The sequence below is a fragment of the Oncorhynchus tshawytscha genome, linkage group LG05, assembly GCF_018296145.1.
Source record: "Oncorhynchus tshawytscha isolate Ot180627B linkage group LG05, Otsh_v2.0, whole genome shotgun sequence".
Lineage (NCBI taxonomy): Eukaryota > Metazoa > Chordata > Actinopteri > Salmoniformes > Salmonidae > Oncorhynchus > Oncorhynchus tshawytscha.
The window spans coordinates 56,894,759-56,913,500 of NC_056433.1; the positions used below are offsets into that span (position 1 = coordinate 56,894,759).

Consider the following 18,742-nt stretch of genomic DNA (forward strand, 5'->3'; position numbering starts at 1 on the left):
TAACTATATTCTAATCTATAACAGCCAATCAACAATTAAGAATGTGTATGGTGTGTTTCTCACAGACCAAGGAGGAGCAGGTGGCGACCCTGGAGTCTGTTCAGGCGGTTCAGGTCCAGAATGGTCACCTCCAGAAGTCCAGGGAGGGATACCACTCCAAGTGTATTGAGCTGGACAGACTGAGGAAAGAGGGAGCCCCCCAGAAAGAACTGGAGAAGGTCTGTCCACTAGATGTCATTCTGTATAACTACAGTAGAGCTGTTTTAACTGTTATATGACCGCAGGGTGGGTGCCTACTGTTTTATAAATTATTGGTTGCTGGAAGTTTACTGACTACTAATGGTAGGGAGTCCAACAAGGTTACTATTATAACAGATCATTTGTTCTCACAAGTATAAATAAAGGTTCAACTAATGACTGGATGAAGTCTATAATCATCCTCTCTCCTCTCACTAGGCGGAGCTGAAGTCTAAGAAAGCTGCCGAGTTGTTTGCTGTGTGTATAGAGAAGTATAACCGCGTGGGAGGAGACTTCGAGCAGAAGATGAGCGAATCAGCACAGGTCAGTCAGTTCACTGGTCCTGGGGCGGGTTAGGGGCGGGACTCCATGGAGGAACCAGACATGTTATATCAGTGTGGCCCAATCCTGGGGTTCCCTTAAGTTAACATAAACCCATCTCCATGGCTACCTGCAGTTTCCAAGGAAACACTTAACAAACCCGATGAGCGTTGCTATATTTGGGTATGAAATGATGACTGGAATCCTGGTGACCAATTACCTGTTAATAGCTACAATGGGAGATCTGGCCCTAATTATGAGTGGGGTAGAGAGAGCTCAGCGTGGCTTCATGAAGACTACAGCCCAGAACATGACAGGGGGAAATGACCTGTTCTTTCAAGCCATTACTCTAGCCCACATGCTGTGTTGTGATTAGCACCTGGTTATTATCTGGGATGAGAACTATTATGGTTTGCGCCTGGTTCTGTTCTTTTAAAGTTGCCATGGCTGATAAGTGCCTTTGGTTTTTGTTTCTTGGGGTCCTTTGGGTTTCAGTTCTTACTACTTAATGGCATTTTGCGGTGGTTTGTGGGTATTTTGAGTAGCATTTTGGTGTGCTTTGGGGTAGTTTGAGTAGCATTTTGGTGTGCTTTGGGGTAGTTTGAGTAGCATTTTGGTGTGCTTTGGGGTAGTTTGAGTAGCATTTTGGTGTGCTTTGGGGTAGTTTGCTGTAATTAGGACCCATCTTGGTGTCTGAACACTGTTGTGTTCCCATCCTGTGTACAGAAGTTCCAGGACATTGAGGAGGCCCACCTGAGGCAGATAAAACAGCTTATCAAGGGATACTCTCACTCCATAGAGGACACCCACGTCCAGGTGGGACAGGTAGGTCACCCAGACACTGACCCAGGAGCCACAGTCTGGCTGGAGGGATTTAACTGCCCTCTCTGAGGGGTTGTCGTGCTATAGTCAAACTTCACATCCACATCACACACACTCCAAGCCCTCTCTCTCAGGCATGCTTCTTCTCTCTTGAGCTGTTCTTGTCAGACTGTAAGGAGCCCCTCTCTCCTCTGTTCAGGTCCATGAGGAGTTCAAACAGAACGTGGAGAACATCGGCATAGATAACCTCATCCAGAGGTTTGCAGAGCAGAAGGGCACAGGGAAGGACAGACCAGGTACACCACACAAACAGCATAAACAGATGGTTTGATCCCAGTGTGTGTCCCATTTGTCCTCACTGTGATATATCCCTATGTGTGGCAGCCCTGGTGGGGTTTGAGGAGTACATGACAGCTTCAGTACCTGAGGGGAGTAAGAAGAGTCGAGGAAAAGCCTTCAGGATTCCTGGACTGGGCAAGAGGGACAAAGAGCCAGACTCCACGTAAGCGCACACACACACACACACACACACACACACACACACACACGGATGATAAATCCCAATTCCCCTCACTTTCTTTTGTCAGCTTCATCTGGGATATTATCTTGTCACTTACATTCACCTATGTGTTGCTTTTTGCAGGGATTTGGCTGTGACGGAGACACCAGTGAGTGTATGCTAATTCACACTTGTACACAGTGGCATGAAAACCATCAAGTCAATGTCAGTTCTTCCATTATCAGTCTGTGGTGGTGGTGGTTTAAACAGCACATCATGTTGCCCCTTCCAACTTACTGACAGACAGATGGACGTGTGTGTGTGTGTCACCGTGTGCATTTGTGCGTGTGTATGAGCAAGGGGGAGTAATCATATGTGTGACAATGACGTGTCTGGCAGTGTTGGGTTACCTTGCCTATTTTTATCCTTCTGAGAAGGGGCTTTTGAGGTTGGGTCGAGATCAGTGGGTTGCCAGGACTGTTTAAACAGACAAGTGTCACATGGGGGGGGGTCGCACCACCTCTTACCCAGGTCGTAATCTTCACACACTGCCCCTGAAGTGATATAACACTTCTGATGATAACATCACTCAGTCTGGGTTGAGGTATGTTATTAAGCATATCAAACACTAGGATAAAGTATTTATGTTTGTGTCTGACGTTGCTGGGTATTCTCTATTCTGCACACAGAACTCTCCCCTGGAGGTGGATGAGGAGGGGTTTGTCATCCGAGCTGATGTCAATCAGAATGATATCCTTTCTAGGCAGTGACACTGACTATCAGATGAGAGGCTATCTCTCTGCTATATTGTTGTAATATTTGCCTTTGACAGACCTCTTTATCTTCATATTGAAAACAAGGCTTCCTGCCACTGTGTAAGAGAGTATTATATCTTCATAAAGCACTCTAGACGTCTCCTATTAGATGAATAGAACATTAGCTAGTTCTCCCTGGCACCTGGCGGGTAGGAGCGTTGGGCCAGTAACCGAAAAGTTGCTGGATCGACTCCCCGAGCTGACAACATAAACATGTGGTGTTCTGCCCCTGAGCAAGGCAGTTAACCCACTGTTCCCGGGCGCCGATGACGTGGATGTCGATTAAGGCAGCCCCCCCCCCCTCCACACACCTCTCTGATTCAGAGGGGATGGGTTAAATGCAGAAGACTCATTTCATTTTAATGCATTCAGTTGTACAACTGACTACGTATCCCCATTTCCCTTTCCCTAAGGGACATTTAAATGGACTTAAATTCTCTCTCTGTCCTTAGTCCAACTCCAGTCCATTATGAGGCTGGGGCAACGGGGGCCATGATAGCAGGCTACCTCCCTCTGTTGTTGTCATTCTGTCACTCTCCACAGCACAGTTGTTACACTCATTAGGTATTTTATGTAACGGCCAAATATACTGACACTAGATCTGTCTCTCTCTCAGGCACTCACTGACATCACATGCCTGCGAGCAAACCGACACTAACACACGTGCGTGCAGATGAGCATGTAATAACAGGAAGGAGATGGCGTTAAGGTCAGATGGAGGTGCAGGATGTTGTGGTTGGCTGTTTTATACACTGGCACCTCTGGCGCACTCTGTCTCTGTGTTTGTCACAGCAGTCCTATACTCTCTAGTATACATGGATTCATTCTCTGGCCCCAGAGGGTATTAATAAAGCCGTATAGCATTATCGTCAACAAAATACCTGAGTGAAAACATTTTTGCAATAAAGCTCAAGTAAACCTACAGGAAGATTTTCCACTACTTTCTAAACTCATAGATGAGGTATCTGTATAATACAGGACAATGGAAACCCTGACACTTCCGATGATGTCCTAGGCAAGCTGCATTAGGCCATCTTCCCTCCAGTCAAGCCTCTATCTCAGGTCACTGCTCCTTAACCCAGCTCTCTGTCCGTACGCTGCTCGACGGAGGACAAGGAGAACGACTTCTATTCCAGCGACTCGGACTTTGACGACGAGGAGCCCAAGAAGTTCCACATCCAGATTCGTCCGGTGGGCAGCAGCAGCAACTCTGCTGCTACAGAGATGGAGCTGAAGGCCACCATGGGGGCACTCACACTGCCCCCCAACAGAGGGGTACGATGGGAGTACAGGACTAAAGGGGAGGCATGGATGGGGTGAAATGTGTCACTTATTTTCATGTGGTGGTATCAGAAGTGATGAAAAAGATAAGCTCAGAAATGCTCATCTGTGTATTATATGTGTAATTATCTCTCCATGTTGTTGTAACAGCAGCAGGATAGAAGCATGCTTAATTGTTTAGATGCTTCCGGACAGTGTAATAAACAACTCTGCTCTCCCTCTGTTCCAGGTGTCAGTGAAACGGCATCGCTCCAGTAAGTTCCATTAAACTCAGCTTCTGGTTAAAAATAGTTAGATTTCTGTCTGTCTCTGTTGTACGCATCCACACATTTATGTGTACATGTTGGCGCGCGAGTGTGTTCTCTGAATCCTTGTCCTCTCCACAGGAAACAGCAGTACTACAGGCCGTTCAGAGGGGGAGGGAGAGGGCGCCCCCCACAGGGGTAAGTGGAGTTAGCACTCTCTCCACACCACTGGTTTTTCAGCATCAGTACTTTATAATTTCACCACAATGTATTCTATCAGTGTTGAAAGGTCATAAACATCCAGGATACTATTACCCAATCTTTAATGTTACTACCAGTCTGAAGTAGTGTTGTGAATGTGATTTACTGTATTGCTTCTGGCTAGGCTTAGCAGTGCCTATCCGTCCAGTAATAAATCCTAGAGGTGGCTGACCTTGGCTGAAAGACGCTGTCTATTTGTCCCACTTCGGTCTGTCTGGAACATGGTTTATTAGTGGGGGAATAGCAGCCTGTGATGCTACAGTAGGAGGCTATTTGCGGAGGAGATGGAATAAAGCAGGGGGAATGAGCAGACATGATTAACGATGAGTGCCTTGATTAAAACAGTAGCATAAAGCGCTGGGCTGATGCTGCGTAGAGAACTGGTCTAATGGCCGGTATGTATCATTATGGAAGATAATGGGCATTCCCTTAGGGCTCTGCCCTCCATAAGCACTCTAGTTAATCACATCTCCCCCTGATTGGGACTGATTGGGGAGCAGTCATGAATTAAACTTCACTAACTGTCTGTGTGTGTGTGTGTGTGTGTGTGTGTTTACACTTTGCAGAGGGAGAGCAGGACGGCCTACGCAATTCCATCTCCAGTCCGGATCACAGCAGGTGAGTGAATGTCAGTCAGTCTTGTCTCTCCTCTCTCTGACGTGCATGGCTGTAGCTGTGAGCAGCAGGGAGATCGAGAGGAAGAGAGATGCTGTGGGAGAGGAAGGCAGGCCGAGATCTGATGATAGTGCTGCATCACTCTGTCAAATCCTGACATTATCTCATGCTATGCTTTTATTGGCTCCTGGTAATGCATAATCTCCCTCTTTCACCCACCTTCTAGGTTAAGTTCTACTGCGTCAGGCTCAGACAACCTCTTTGGACCTCCTCTGGAGTCGGCCTTTAAGTCCAAAAGCTTTGCTGGTAGAGAACAGCTACCGAGAGCAGAGAGTGTCTTTGGTGCATCTGAATGTAAATATGGTTAATATGATCATGTTAATATGATTGCTGAAAATTGGGGGCAGAAGTTTTACCCCATCACAGTCAGTAAAACACTTACTGTTTTAGGTAGAATGATCGTCTGCCCTTGTTCTCTCCAGATGCTGCCTTCTCCACTGACTCCTCCTCTCCTGAGAACGTAGAGGACTCTGGGCTGGACTCACCTTCCCATCAGCCCCTGGGCCCCTCCCCTGAGACAGCTGGTTGGGCAGCGTGGCCATCGGCAGGTCAGAGTAAAGAACCAGCTGGACTGGGCAGGCCAGCAGACCCCTTCCTTACTGCCTTTAGAGACCCCTCCCCAGGACGCAGCCCCCACCCCCCCCAGGACAACCCAGCCAGTATCTGGGCAGCTGCTCCTCGGTACCCCCGCCCCCCTCCAGACATGGACCTCTCAGCCCTCCGCTTCCCAGTCTTCTCCCAGTCCCTGGTCCCTCCAGAGTTGGACCCGGCTCTGTGGAGCTGTAAACACATCCCTCCTGAAGACCCCTTCCTGGCTGCCTTTGAGAGGACCGTCATCACCCAGGAGACCCCATCCCCCTCTGACGCCTGGGCCCCCCCACCTCCGCGCCCCTCCAGAGACGGGAGGGGGATAGAGGTACGGAGTGACCCCTTTTCCAGTGACAGTAAAACCCTCCCCACCCCCTCCTTTTGCAAGGACATGGACCGGAAACGTAGCGTCCCGCCCCCAGAATCACCTGATGACCCATTCGCCATCACTATGATTGGCAGCCCCACCCACCAGTCAGCCCTGGCTGCCGCAACAGGGGTCCTGACCCACAGTGTCAGCAGTAGTAGGTTGACCCCCAACGCCAAATCCCTCCCCTTATCCCAGCCGAAAAAGGAGCTGGTCCACTGGAACTCTGTCCTCAACCCCTTCAGTGAGGGGACCTGGGCTGGGTCTCTGGCCCTGGGTGGAGTGGTCAATGAGGGAGGGAGGAAGCAACGCGAGTCATGCAGTGAAAGCGAGCCACGCAGGAGCGGCCTGCCTCTCACACTGCATTCTGGGCCACAGGAGGACCTGTGCTTCTCTACTGACAAAGACCAGAACTGTCTGGACCTGAACGCACCACAGCAATCCTGCAACATGGGCTCACACAAAGGTTACACACTACACTACTGGGCTCAAATGTCTATGCACTAGCTATATTTTGGGATAGTATTTTTATATTTCCCAAAATATATTTCACACTATTCAAAACGCCACACAGTCTTTTAGTCAACTTCCTCTTGTTTTACAAGTTGTAATATTGGTAATTTCCCTCTCTCCTTCCTCTCCAGGTTCAAGGCATAGCTTCAGGCAGCACAGTGCAGAGCTGCTAGTGGCAGCCCCCCCCAGACCAGCCAGAGCCAAGAAGTCCTCAGGCAGACTGAGTGGCTGTGAGAGAGTGAGTGTCCTCAGGGAGATCACCCTGACTATAGCAGCTCTGGCCTGGTCTCACTCAGACCTGTGGCTTTTGCAGCTATAGGTCTGACAAGCAAGGCTAGAACAGTAGTCCTGTTCATTCTTCCAAACATGAATGATGAATGTAGAAGAAAAAAAATGTTTCTGATTGAGCTGAGCAGAGAAAATGTTCTGTGAAGAGGGTATGTTCTGAACGATGACATTCTCCACACATCCTCTCTGGTTCCTCCACACTGTAACCCTTATATATCCCCGTTGTCTCAGTCCAGGTCAGTGTGCTCATCTCCTCTGCCGGACCCCAGCCTGGACTTCACCTCATCCTCCTCCTCCAGCCCTAGTGAGTGGGGGGCCCAGACCCATGCCACCAGCCCTGCTAGAGGTGAGCAGCCCTCAGCCCTCTCACACCTACACAAAGACCACACACGCCTACACAGTTAGTCTAAACAACAATTTTCATACCAATATTTCAAAGATATCCAATAGCATAAAGCACTTAAGAATAAGGACATTGTGCCTTAAACTTGTGTCTTAGACATGGCTATTTTCCCCACAGTGCATCTGTCTCGCGGGCCGAGCCCAATCTCCCTGAGCACCCAGGAGTCCTGGCCTGTGGCTGCAGCCATCACAGAATACATAAACGCTTACTTCAAAGGTGGACAGCATAACCGGTCAGTATACATAAGCCCTCTGTACACCAGATACAATGTTATTACCTTTTATACACAGACTGGCTGAAGGCGAAGCGTGTGCACATCTCTCTTCTCTTCTCCAGCTGTCTGGTGAAGATCACAGGAGATCTCACCATGTCTTTTCCTGCTGGAATAACTTGTATCTTCACTGCTAACCCAAACGCCCCGGTCCTCAGCTTTCGATTGGTCAACATCTCCCGGGTTGACCACTTTCTGCCCAATCAGAAGCTGCTCTACAGGTAGATGAATATGTGCTATGGGATTATGATAAAAAGACAGATTGCAGAAATGGTAGGATATGTCTCATTCTCCTGAGTGTGTTATTCGCCACAGTGACCCCTCTCAGAGTGACCCAGACACAAGGGACTTCTGGTTCAACATGCAGGCACTGAACCTTTACCTGCAGAGAGAGGCTGAGCTCAACCCTCTGGCCTCCTACTATAACGTGGCCCTACTCAAGTACCAGGTGACTGATGAAGTACAGTGGAACTCTTACCCTCTGTCATCTGACCTTTCAAGTATTCTTCAAGATACACCTTTTCCCTTGTCTTCCAAATGACAGCATTGTCCTAACATCAACAGCCTCTCCCAACTCTGTTCTTCTTTTCTCATTCTTTCCTTCCCTCCCTTCTCAGGTGTCGTCCCAGGACCCTGGTCGTGCTCCCCTCCTGTTGTCAGCAGAGTGCCAGCGGAGTGGCACAGTGACCCGTGTGTCCCTGGACTATCACTGCTGCCCAGCCACTGCCCCCTCCACCCAGCTCACTGCTGTGCAGGTGCTGCTACCCCTCGACCACACCGCCACAGACCTGCAGTGCCATCCCCCCGCATGCTGGTGAGCAGGGGGAGGTGGGAATGGAAGGAGGGATGAAAGGATAGAGGGAAGGATGAATGGGTGGGGAGTGGGAGGAGATATGGAAGGGAGACAGATGAAGGGTGGATAAATGGGGAGAACAGAAGAATGGGCGGATGGTAGAAGGTCGAGAGAGAGGGAGGATAGTGGACAGGGTGGGCCTCACTGACCCTTTGTCTGCCTTCACAGGAATACGAAGGAACGACGGCTACTGTGGAAGCTACCCAACCTCTCCCCCACCAACCAAAGCAAAGGTTACTGACCTGTCAACACACCCATCTCATTTAATATAAATGCAGTATAATGTACATTTTTACAAGTCTAGTCTTTGACAACATAATTGCATTGAGTGCCACTCTTTTCTCTATTTTAATATGCAGCCTCTGAAGGTATCAGTCTTAAATATCAAGATTAGCATATGAAAGCTGAGCAACACTGCTATTTATAGGCCTTACAAATAGAGGGAAGTTTGGGGAATATAAAAGCCTGAACATCATAGTTTATAGGCAGTGATCAGAATCTCGGAAAGGTTACAATAACTGCTTTCCTGGTCATCCGATCCAAATACCTTTTTCTCCCTCTTGGAACAGTGCCTTCAGAAAGTATTCATACCCCTTGATTTATTCCACTTTGTTGTGTTACAGCCTGAATTCTAAATGGATTACATTTTTTACTCACCCATCTACACATTATACCTCATAATAAAAAAGTGAAAACATGTTTAGACATTTTAGCACATTTATTTAAATTAAATACAGAAGTTTCATTTACAACCTCTTGGAACTACCGCTCCCGGATTTGGGAGAATTGTCATCAACTGACACTAATTGCATAACGCAGCTGACAAAAAATATTACTCTTCATGAAATCACAAGTGAAATATTGAAACACAGCTTAGCCTTTTGTTAATCACCCTGTCATCTCAGATTTTGAAATTATGCTTTACAGCCAAAGCAAGACAAGCATTTGTGTAAGTTTATCGATAGCCTAGCATTATGCCTAGCTAGCAGCAGGCAGCTTGGTCACGAAAATCAGAAAAGCAATCAAATGAAATCGTTTTTTTTCGACCGGAAATTGCGGTCACGACAACGCCGTTGTATTCCAAATTAGATCCATAATAACGACAAACATGGCAAACGTTTTTTTTATAATCAATCCTCAAGGTGTTTTTCAAATATCTATTCGATAATATATCAACCGGGTCAGTTGGCTTCTCAGTAGGCGCGAGAGAAACAATGGCCGCATTTGTCTATTACGCACAAATCACTCAGAGCCACCAGGTGACCACTTACGCAATGTTGTCGCTCACGCTAATTTTTCAAAATAAAGGCCTGAAACTGTCTTGACACTACACACATTAGGTAAGCCGGTTGATAGCCCTTTCACTGCTCAATAGGGACGCAGAGGTTTCTAAATAAGTCACTTCCTGATTGGATTTTTCTAAGGCTTTCGCCTGCAATATCAGTTCTGAAAACTTTAGTGTTTTCTATCCTAAGCTGTCAATTATATGCATATTCTATTATCTGGTCCTGAAAAATAGCCCGTTTACTTTGGGAATGTTATTTTTCCAAAAATGAAAATAGTGCCCCCTAGTTTCAAGAGGTTATTAAATGAGGGACGCTAAAAAACATCATCAGTCAGCATAGAGGGACAAGAAAGACCGACTGCAAAAGCAAGCCAGCACGACGGTATGCGCTGCTATGGTGATTTCAGTATAGAAACAACAGCCGGTTATTTTCACTGTGGTGGCAAGTCTTGTCTACCGTGGCGGCTGACGGCATTCATCTTTCCACATGTTTTCAATGGGATTCAAGTCTGGGCTTTGGCTGGGCCACTCAAGGACTTTCACATTCTTGTTCTGAAGCCATTCCAGCGTTGCTTTGGCTGTATGCGTGCGGTCATTGTCCTGATGAAACGTAAATCTTTGCCACTGAAGCAGGTTCTCATCAAGGATTTGCCTGTATTTGGCTCCATTCATTGTTCCCTCTTTCCTTACCAGTCTTCCAGTTACTTCTGCTGAAAAGCATCCCCATGCTGCCACCACCATGCTTCAGAGTAGGGATGGTGTTAGATGGGTGAGTTGTCTGGTTTTCTCCAGACATAGTGCTTTGCATTCAGGCCAAAGTTCAATTTTTCTTCTCACCAGACCACAGAATCTTTAGCCTTATGCGGTCTTTCACATGCCTTTTTCTCAGGAGTGGCTTCCTTCTGGCCTCTCTCTCATAAAGCCCAGATTGGTGAAGTGCTATAGAGACGGTTGTCCTTCTGGCAGGTTCTCCCATCTCAGCCAAGGAACTCTAGTTCTGTCTGAGTGGTCATCTGGTTCTTGGTCACCTCCGTGACCGAGGTCCTTCTTGCCCGATTGCTCAGTTTGGTCGGACAGCAGCTCAAGGCAGAGTCTGGGTAGTTCCATATTTTTTCCATTTCCCAATGATGAGAGGTCTTGGAAACTTTCAACAAGAAATTATCACAATTATATAATCGGCGATCTACGGACAGTTCTGACATGCACTGTGAACTTAGGACATTATATAGGCACGTGTATTCCCTTCTAAATCATGTCCAAACAATTGAATTGACCACAGGTGGACTCCCAAGTTATAGTGACATCAAGGATGATCAAAGGAAATTGGATGCACCCGAGCTCAATTTGGAGTGTAAATTAAATTTCTCTATTGCTAACATTTTAAAAACATGTTTTCACATTGTAGATGGGTGAGATATTGAATACATTTTAATTCAGGTTAACACAACAAAATGTGGAATAAGTCAATGGGTATGAATACTTTCTGAAGGCACTCATTTCAGTGGCCAGTCTGGCCACCAATCTACCTGACGATAACAGATTGTACTGTCCAATTGCCACATAGGCAGAACCACAAGTCAGTGTGATTAACTTGCTCCTTTTAGTGGAGGGGAACTGAAGAATGTGTCACTTGTTCCAGGCTCTGGCACTCTGTGTGCTAGCTGGCAGTGCCTAGAGGTTCCTCGCGGCCCTCCCCCCAGCCTGGCAGTCCAGTTTGTGGGATCGGGGGCCTCCCTTTCGGGCATGGACGTGGAGCTGGTGGGCAACCGTTACCGCATGTCCCTGGTAAAGAAGAGATTTGCCACAGGTAGAGTAACATGTTACTAGGCCTGGCCAATAAGATACAGTATGTGGGTCCTGGAGTTTCACATTATCAACTTCACACCTTTGTTTCCTTGGCAGGGAAGTACATGGCAGGCTGCACCTTGTGAGAAGGAGTAGGAATGCCCAGGTCCCCATTGGGAGTTCCTGGGGTACACATTGCACTTTTAGGCCTCTGGGCCATACAAACCTAGTCGCCCAGGAGGGAGAGAACAGAGACTAGGATGGTTTTGACATTGGGACCACACATCGTGCTCACTCTTTTTCCCACAAACTTGTGACCAAACTCATTTTGGGACCTAGACTTTATTATTTTTGTATCTTTCAGCCTTGCGTCGTACACATAATCCTTTTCTCTTTGTACTGAATCTTGTTCTGTTTGCATTGTGTGCCTTTATATCAGGAGTTAAACTGGATGTAAGAAGTTGGTTTTATTGAAGAGAAATTGTTTCTGAATAAACATACTACTTGTCATGCATTTTTTCCCCAAAATATTCCATGTCTAGACAGTGGGCTCTATTCAATCTGTATCGCTAAAGGGTTACAGATTGTGATAGAAATGTAAAGGTAATTTCCAATTGATCCGACATATGCACAGTTTACCGTGAATGCGGAACATTGAAAATTAAAAGGCAATCACACTTAATCATTGTGAGTGGTTACAGTAATAAGTTAATTTGCCAGGACACAAATGCTAGAAAAGATGTTTCATTTGACATTGATATTTAAGAAATAAAAGCTTGGCCAAAAAGATGGTTATAATACCAATTTATTACACATTGACCAGTACAAAATACAGTTGAACTATGCAGTTTGTTACAGACTTGTCTGCCCTCAGGCTAGGTAAAGTGTAGTCAAGAACAGGTTTAAAAATACATAAAAATAAGGGTTCAAAATACAGAAGAACCAGATCTAGTTCAATAAAAAAATTATCCTCAGCCAAGTCAAAACAGATTTACAAGAAACAAAGTACACAGAAATTACTTTCCAACGCACTTAAAGGCAAAGTACTGTGACAGGCACGGGTTACAAAGAGCCTTCAATAACTCAAGCTCTGGATTCTTATAGCTACTACAAAATCTGAGGGGGAACAGGGGAAACTCAACCAAAAAAGTGTTGAGAAAAACGCTCCATGTCGGTTGTAATTTCCGGTTGAGCAGACATATGCACCGTTTACCGCGAATGCAAAAACATTTCAATCACACTATTACTGATTGACTCCAGCCCTAAATCAGCTATAATTTTTCATAAATAGAAATGGATTCTCTCAATATGGGCAAGTGACTGCCGATTTATAGGGCATTTACACCCCAAATATCAACGTTGTTTGTTAAATATTGATGTGTTGACCAGATGACACACATTATCAAAAGAAGACAATCGTTTGCCTCACACATCAGTCCCAGCCACTAAATAATCAAAGCAAGGAGCATCCCCCTTTAAAAACACGAGTGCAGTATGGGGAGTGCTAAATGATTGGGAAAGACCAAGCGATACAAAAGGCCATTGATGAACACAGATTTTTTACACCATATTAAGAAAGTTATATTTTAAAGTTGAACAGTTTGTTGGTTTTGCACAAATCAGCCCTCCTACAGTATCATTGTACAGCTATATAATAAAATCTTAGAGCAACAGACTCAAAAGCTGTTAGCATTTTCATATTAAGCAATATGAATGAATAAACATGGATTGGGAGATTCTGAATATTTCCTTCCAATCAATATAGAATGAGTCCATTTGAGTAACGGTAAGGGGAGAGCCTATCTGAACTCAAACAGCATCAGTTGAACTGAACAGATGCAACTACAGTTTCCTTTTAAGGGTTTTGGCTTCGGGGGTCCAACGCTCTTTCACGTTTTGTTAAATACATACTATTTTACATCCCTTAAGAAATTTGACTTCACCCAGACATACAGCTCCACAAAATGAATGCCAGACACCTCCAGTTAACCAAGAAGGTAGATCATCATATATATGTACAATCTGGTGGTTTCCTGAACACATTCCACCACACTCCTTTCAGTCTTTAAAACATATCTAAATGTCTCATCAACATAAGAGGCAACTGGCTTGTCCTAGACTCTGGGGCGTGACATCTAGAAACACCCTGAAGTTCTACAGTCATGGATCAATGAGACTTGTGTGCATCCTGAAATTGAGTTTCTGCCAAACGGCATCATAGAATCGTTATCATTTGAATGAAAAGTGATATATACATGGAAAAGGTTACTTGAGTAAGGGGGAGTTGGTAGAATTAACAGTAAGTGGCTCTCTTTTTTATAGTTGCCTCATAAGAACAGAGCATAGAAAAGGAAGAGGTAACTAATCATCTCATATGGCCAGGGTGTTAAGAGGTCCCTGCCTTCCAATCAACTATGAGACTAGGGGCCTACTGACATACCCAAGAGTGGCCGCGCTGGTGGGAGAGGGACAAGTCCTTCGCGTCAGTGGGTTGCATCAATGTGGGTTGAGCTGCCAGTAGCAACAGAGGCAACATGTATAGCATACTCCTACAAGTTTAAAGGTGCTTTAGAATGTCTGAGGTTCTGAAACAATACATTCATACTGCGGTAGAGGCACAGCTGAGGGAGGAGATAGACATCTGTAGTAGTGGTGGTTAAAGAGTTATCTAAGGCACTGGAATTACACAGCTAATAAAGGATAAGATACACACACCACTCTTTCAAAGTTACACGTATCCAACATCGGTACTGCACAAAGTCATCCTGAATCACAGTTGCAAAACGGGAACAAGTGAACGAAGAGAAATTAGAACTGTATACCCCTGTCAGGTCAAACCAGCCCCCCTTGGTGAGCATACATTGTTTTCCCTGGGATAAAGATCACCCCCTTTAACTACACTAACTAGGAGGTGTGGTAGGGTAGGGGCTGAGCCTAGTACTCTTCTCTATATACACTGAACACACTGGCTGTGTAGCCACTCGCAGTGTGCTGACAGGACCAGAAGGGCCCAGGGCGGCAGCAGACCTCCTGGAGTAGTGGGCTATGGCCCTCACCTCATCCGGTCTCAGATTTCCTGCAGCGAGTGGTTGATTTCGATCCTCTCTCTTTTCACGGCCGGCTCGTTGGGCCCTCGGCCCTCGTCACTGCCTATGTCACTCATGTCATCTGAGAAGGACGGGTCTAAGATGGGAAAAACAGCAGTTAACAAGAGCTAGGTAAAGTCTAGGTTTATAACACATTGAGACTGATAAGGAAAATGAGTCAGCACTAGGAGCCAGTAGGAGTAGACCTACCTTTGTCCATGAGCATCATCGAGTTAAGGTCACTGAACTGTTTCAGAAGAGAGGAAAACTGATTAGTAATGTACTAATACAGATTTACATGCTGTCAACAAACAGGCCATATTACTCATAATCAAAAGCGTTGACCATGGAACCTGGTGTGAGATTAAATATGCATAATTATCATTTCAGTGAATTTTGCAGGAGTTCCACAGAATTGCTCAAGGAAACAGGCACATAAAAGCTCTCCCACTCACCTCTCCCATGACAGCGATGGGCGTCTCTCCGGTTGCCTGGGCGACACGGTGCTCCACCAGGTAGAACATGTACTCATCGTAGAGCAGTCTGATGAGGTGGAAGGAGCCGAAACTAGCAGCACTACGCAGGGTCAGGTCCCTGATTACCATGGAGCTGTGGGGAGGGAGTGGGGGAGAGAAAGAGGGCCATCAGAGAGAAATTACATTAACACAGCCCCACTGAGCTTGAATGTACCCCTGCCACACAAAGCTAATCAACACATTCATCAGCCTGCAAATATTCCCATACCTTAGTGAAACGCAGCTACATTTTACATTTATACTGCACATATAGTTGCGAACAAAGATATTGGCACACTTTCACTTTTCTTAAATAATTAGCTATTTCTAAAATAAGTTAAAATTGAAAAAACACAGTCCCCACACCTTGTTATTGGGATGGTCAACATTGCAGACCAAATTTCATTTTTGTAAACTTAAGTTGGCATGGACAAAATGATTGGCACGGCGCTAGTACTTGGTTGCACAGTCTTTGGCCAAGATGACTGTAGACAAACAGTGTATCTTTCTGAGCTTGCTGCTCCTTTCTACTGGCAATTTTGCCCACTTGTCAGCAATTCAAAGAGAATAACACCCTCCCTACAATCAAACATGGGGAGGCTCAATACTGTGGGGTTGCTTTGCTGCCTCTGGTACTGGGGGCCTTGAACGTGTGCAAGACATCATGAAATCAGCCAATTATCAAGGTGTTTTGATGTGCAATGTTCAACCCAGTGTCCAAAAACTGTCTCTGTTGAAGGTTGTGAGTCTTCGTACAACAACCCTAAACACACCATGGAATGGTTCAAGAAGACTGGACTGTTCTGGAGTGGCCAGCTAAAGCCTTATTCACACTGCAGGCCTTAATGATCACATCAGTTTTGTTTTTAAATCCGTTTTGGACTACATGTTCTTTGTCTCAGCGGGAAAAAGGTACAAAAGCAAAAACTGGAACAATATTTCGAAATAGGAATGTGGGGAATGGTAAGAGGCAATCTATAGAACACTAATATCATTTTGTGATGTCATTAAAAATGTTATAAAGGAAATACTGTAACTTGGAAAGTACACATACTATATACAGTGGGGAGAACAAGTATTCAATATCCTGCAAAATCCGCAGTGTTTCCTACTTACAGCATGTAGAGGTCTAATTTTTATCATATGTACACTTCAACTGTGAGAGACGGAATCTAAAACAAAAATCCAGAAAATCACATTGTATGATTTAAGTAATTCATTTGCATTTTATTGCATGACATAAGTATTTGATCACCTACCAACCAGTAAGAATTCCAGCTCTCACAGACCTTTTAGTTTTTCTTTAAGAAGCCCTCCTGATCTCCACTCATTACCTGTATTAACTGCACCTGTTTGAACTTGTTACCTGTATAAAAGACACCTGTCCACACACTCAATCAAACAGACTCCAACCTCTCCACAATGGCAAAGACCAGAGAGCTATGTAAGGACATCAGGGATAAAATTGTAGACCTGCACAAGGCTGGGTTGGGCTACAGGATAATAGGCAAGCAGCTTGGTGAGAAGGCAACAACTGTTGGCGCAATTATTAAAAATGGAAGAAGCTCAAGATGGCGGTCAATCACCCTCGGTCTGGGGCTCCATGCAAGATCTCACCTCGTGGGGCATCAATGATCATGAGGAAGGTGAGGGATCAGCCCAGAACTACACAGCAGGACCTGGTCAATGACCTGAAGAGAGCTGGGACCACAGTCTCAAAGAGAACCATTAGTAACACTACGCCATGGATTAAAATCCTGCAGCGCACGCAAGGTCCCCCTGCTCAAGCCAGCGCATATCCAGGCCCGTCTGAAGTTTGCCAATGACCATCTTGATGATCCAGAGGAGGAATGGAAGAAGGTCATGTGGTCTGATGAGACAAAAATATAATTTTTTGGACTAAACTCCACTCGCCGTGTTTGGAGGAAGAAGGATGAGTACAATCCCAAGAACACCATCCCAACCGTGAAGCATGGAGGTGGAAACATCATTCTTTGGGGATGCTTTTCTGCAAAGGGGACAGGACGACTGCACCGTATTGAGGGGAGGATGGATGGAGCCATGTATCGATCTTGGCCAACAACCTCCTTCCCTCAGTAAGAGCATTGAAGATGGGTCGTGGTTGGGTCTTCCAGCATAACAACGACCCAAAACACACAGCCAGGGCAACTAAGGAGTGGCTCCGTAAGAAGCATCTCAAGGTCCTGGAGTGGCCTAGCCAGTCTCCAGACCTGAACCCAATAGAAAATCTTTGGAGGGAGCTGAAAGTTCATATTGCCCAGCGACAGCCCCCAAACCTGAAGGATCTAGAGAAGGTCTGTATGGAGGAGTGGGCCAAAATCCCTGCTGCAGTGTGTGCAAACCTGGTCAAGAACTACAGGAAATGTATGATCTCTGTAATTGCAAACAAAGGTTTATGTACCAAATATTAAGTTCTGCTTTTCTGATGTATCAAATACTTACGTCATGCAATAAAATACAAATTAATTACTTAAAAATCATACGTGATTTTCTGAATTTTTGTTTTAGGTTCAATCTCTCACAGTTGAAGTGTACCTATGATAACTATTACAGACCTCTACATGCTTTGTAAGTAGGAATACCTGCAAAATCAGCAGTGTATCAAATACTTGTTCTCCCCACTCTAGCTGAAGTTACCATACTATGGGTTGTGCATGTAATCTGAAAAATTAGTGTTTTTGTTGAGGGGAATGTGATTTGAGAAGTTAAGAGAATTATTTCCATAACTTTGCACAGTGAGTAATCACCGCCCCAAAGTGAAGTCAGGGAACTGCCCCTTTCGAGCAAAAGGTATAAATGGCTTAAGAAAAAAAACCCACATTGAATCAGAAAAAGCGTGATGCCACAGCTACATGTTTAAAATGGTTTGAAGCTTGAACCTCAGAGTTGGAGACTTAAAAATAAAAAATCCCTCCCCGGACAATCACTGGTACGGCTGATTAGCTGTCCTAAGGTATCTTTGAAAGTGAATTTAAGTAGGACCATCCTGTTGCTCTGCTCAGAGCATGGTATTACTCTACTCATCACCCCACTGGGAAACCATCGATACAGCTGGCTAGCCTATCTTTAAAGAAACATCTTCAAGAGCGAATGGAAGGAAAATCAACTTTGTAGTTGTGTTCAGGACTACATGACAAGTAACAGGATACCGGGCAACTACAAAAAAGGACAACAGTAGAAGAGTTGTTGGAACCATTTTGGACAATCAGAGCCGAACAAGCGTGCCGCAAAAAGGCCCAACCCCCTTTCTAAGACTGGCCCGTTCACCGAGAGATCCCAGGCATTTCACGTAAATACATTCATGATTTCATGCTCAAAGCGGGCGGTGGTTCGTGTGCAAAATATATGGTTATTGTACGTGAGAGTATTTTCTGAATGTGGCAATGTTACGTGTCTCTGTCCCTCTCGCTCTCCAGCTCTTCTTTAACAAGCATTCATGTGGTGGTCATTCTGCTAGGGACCCGTCTTCAGCGTATTACATCTCCAGTCAATAAACAGTACAGAGTGGGTGTTTATCCTATGTTCCCATTTAATTAGCTTGTAAATAAATAATTAAACCAATTTGTGTAGTACTGAATATAGGTAAGGCTCTGTTTTTTGCAGATGCAAGG

The 18,742-nt window shown here is 45.4% G+C and overlaps 2 protein-coding genes across 8 annotated transcripts in view; one reads left to right on the forward strand and one right to left on the reverse strand.

Moving 5' to 3' along the window:
* fcho1 (FCH and mu domain containing endocytic adaptor 1) overlaps nt 1–12,023 on the forward strand; it is a 46,476-nt gene extending 34,453 nt beyond the window's left edge. For 3 of the 5 annotated variants that reach the window (XM_024421494.2, XM_042322119.1, XM_042322120.1), the window contains 22 exons: nt 66–218; nt 457–561; nt 1,285–1,383; nt 1,580–1,676; nt 1,765–1,882; nt 2,024–2,054; nt 2,569–2,629; nt 3,791–3,969; nt 4,205–4,229; nt 4,362–4,418; nt 5,048–5,099; nt 5,323–5,450; nt 5,579–6,577; nt 6,756–6,862; nt 7,144–7,258; nt 7,433–7,547; nt 7,652–7,807; nt 7,902–8,034; nt 8,204–8,400; nt 8,608–8,672; nt 11,364–11,531; nt 11,627–12,023. In XM_024421494.2, the coding sequence (XP_024277262.2) occupies nt 66–218; nt 457–561; nt 1,285–1,383; nt 1,580–1,676; nt 1,765–1,882; nt 2,024–2,054; nt 2,569–2,629; nt 3,791–3,969; nt 4,205–4,229; nt 4,362–4,418; nt 5,048–5,099; nt 5,323–5,450; nt 5,579–6,577; nt 6,756–6,862; nt 7,144–7,258; nt 7,433–7,547; nt 7,652–7,807; nt 7,902–8,034; nt 8,204–8,400; nt 8,608–8,672; nt 11,364–11,531; nt 11,627–11,655 (3,189 nt within the window). In that variant the 3' untranslated portion in view covers nt 11,656–12,023. Of the gene's footprint in view, nt 1–65; nt 219–456; nt 562–818; nt 969–1,284; nt 1,384–1,579; nt 1,677–1,764; nt 1,883–2,023; nt 2,055–2,568; nt 2,630–3,790; nt 3,970–4,204; nt 4,230–4,361; nt 4,419–5,047; nt 5,100–5,322; nt 5,451–5,578; nt 6,578–6,755; nt 6,863–7,143; nt 7,259–7,432; nt 7,548–7,651; nt 7,808–7,901; nt 8,035–8,203; nt 8,401–8,607; nt 8,673–11,363; nt 11,532–11,626 lie in introns of those variants that run through there. The other 2 variants (XM_024421495.2, XM_024421496.2) reach the window with 2 other exon arrangements.
* A 273-nt stretch (nt 12,024–12,296) lies between these two features.
* The window catches only part of rfx2 (regulatory factor X, 2 (influences HLA class II expression)), a 62,413-nt gene continuing 55,967 nt past the window's right edge, over nt 12,297–18,742 (reverse strand). For all 3 annotated transcript variants that reach the window (XM_042322122.1, XM_042322121.1, XM_042322123.1), the window contains 3 exons: nt 15,051–15,204; nt 14,806–14,842; nt 12,297–14,692 (listed from right to left, as the gene is read on the reverse strand). In XM_042322122.1, coding sequence (XP_042178056.1) covers nt 14,577–14,692; nt 14,806–14,842; nt 15,051–15,204 — 307 coding nt within the window. In that variant the 3' untranslated portion in view covers nt 12,297–14,576. The remainder of the gene's footprint in view (nt 14,693–14,805; nt 14,843–15,050; nt 15,205–18,742) is intronic.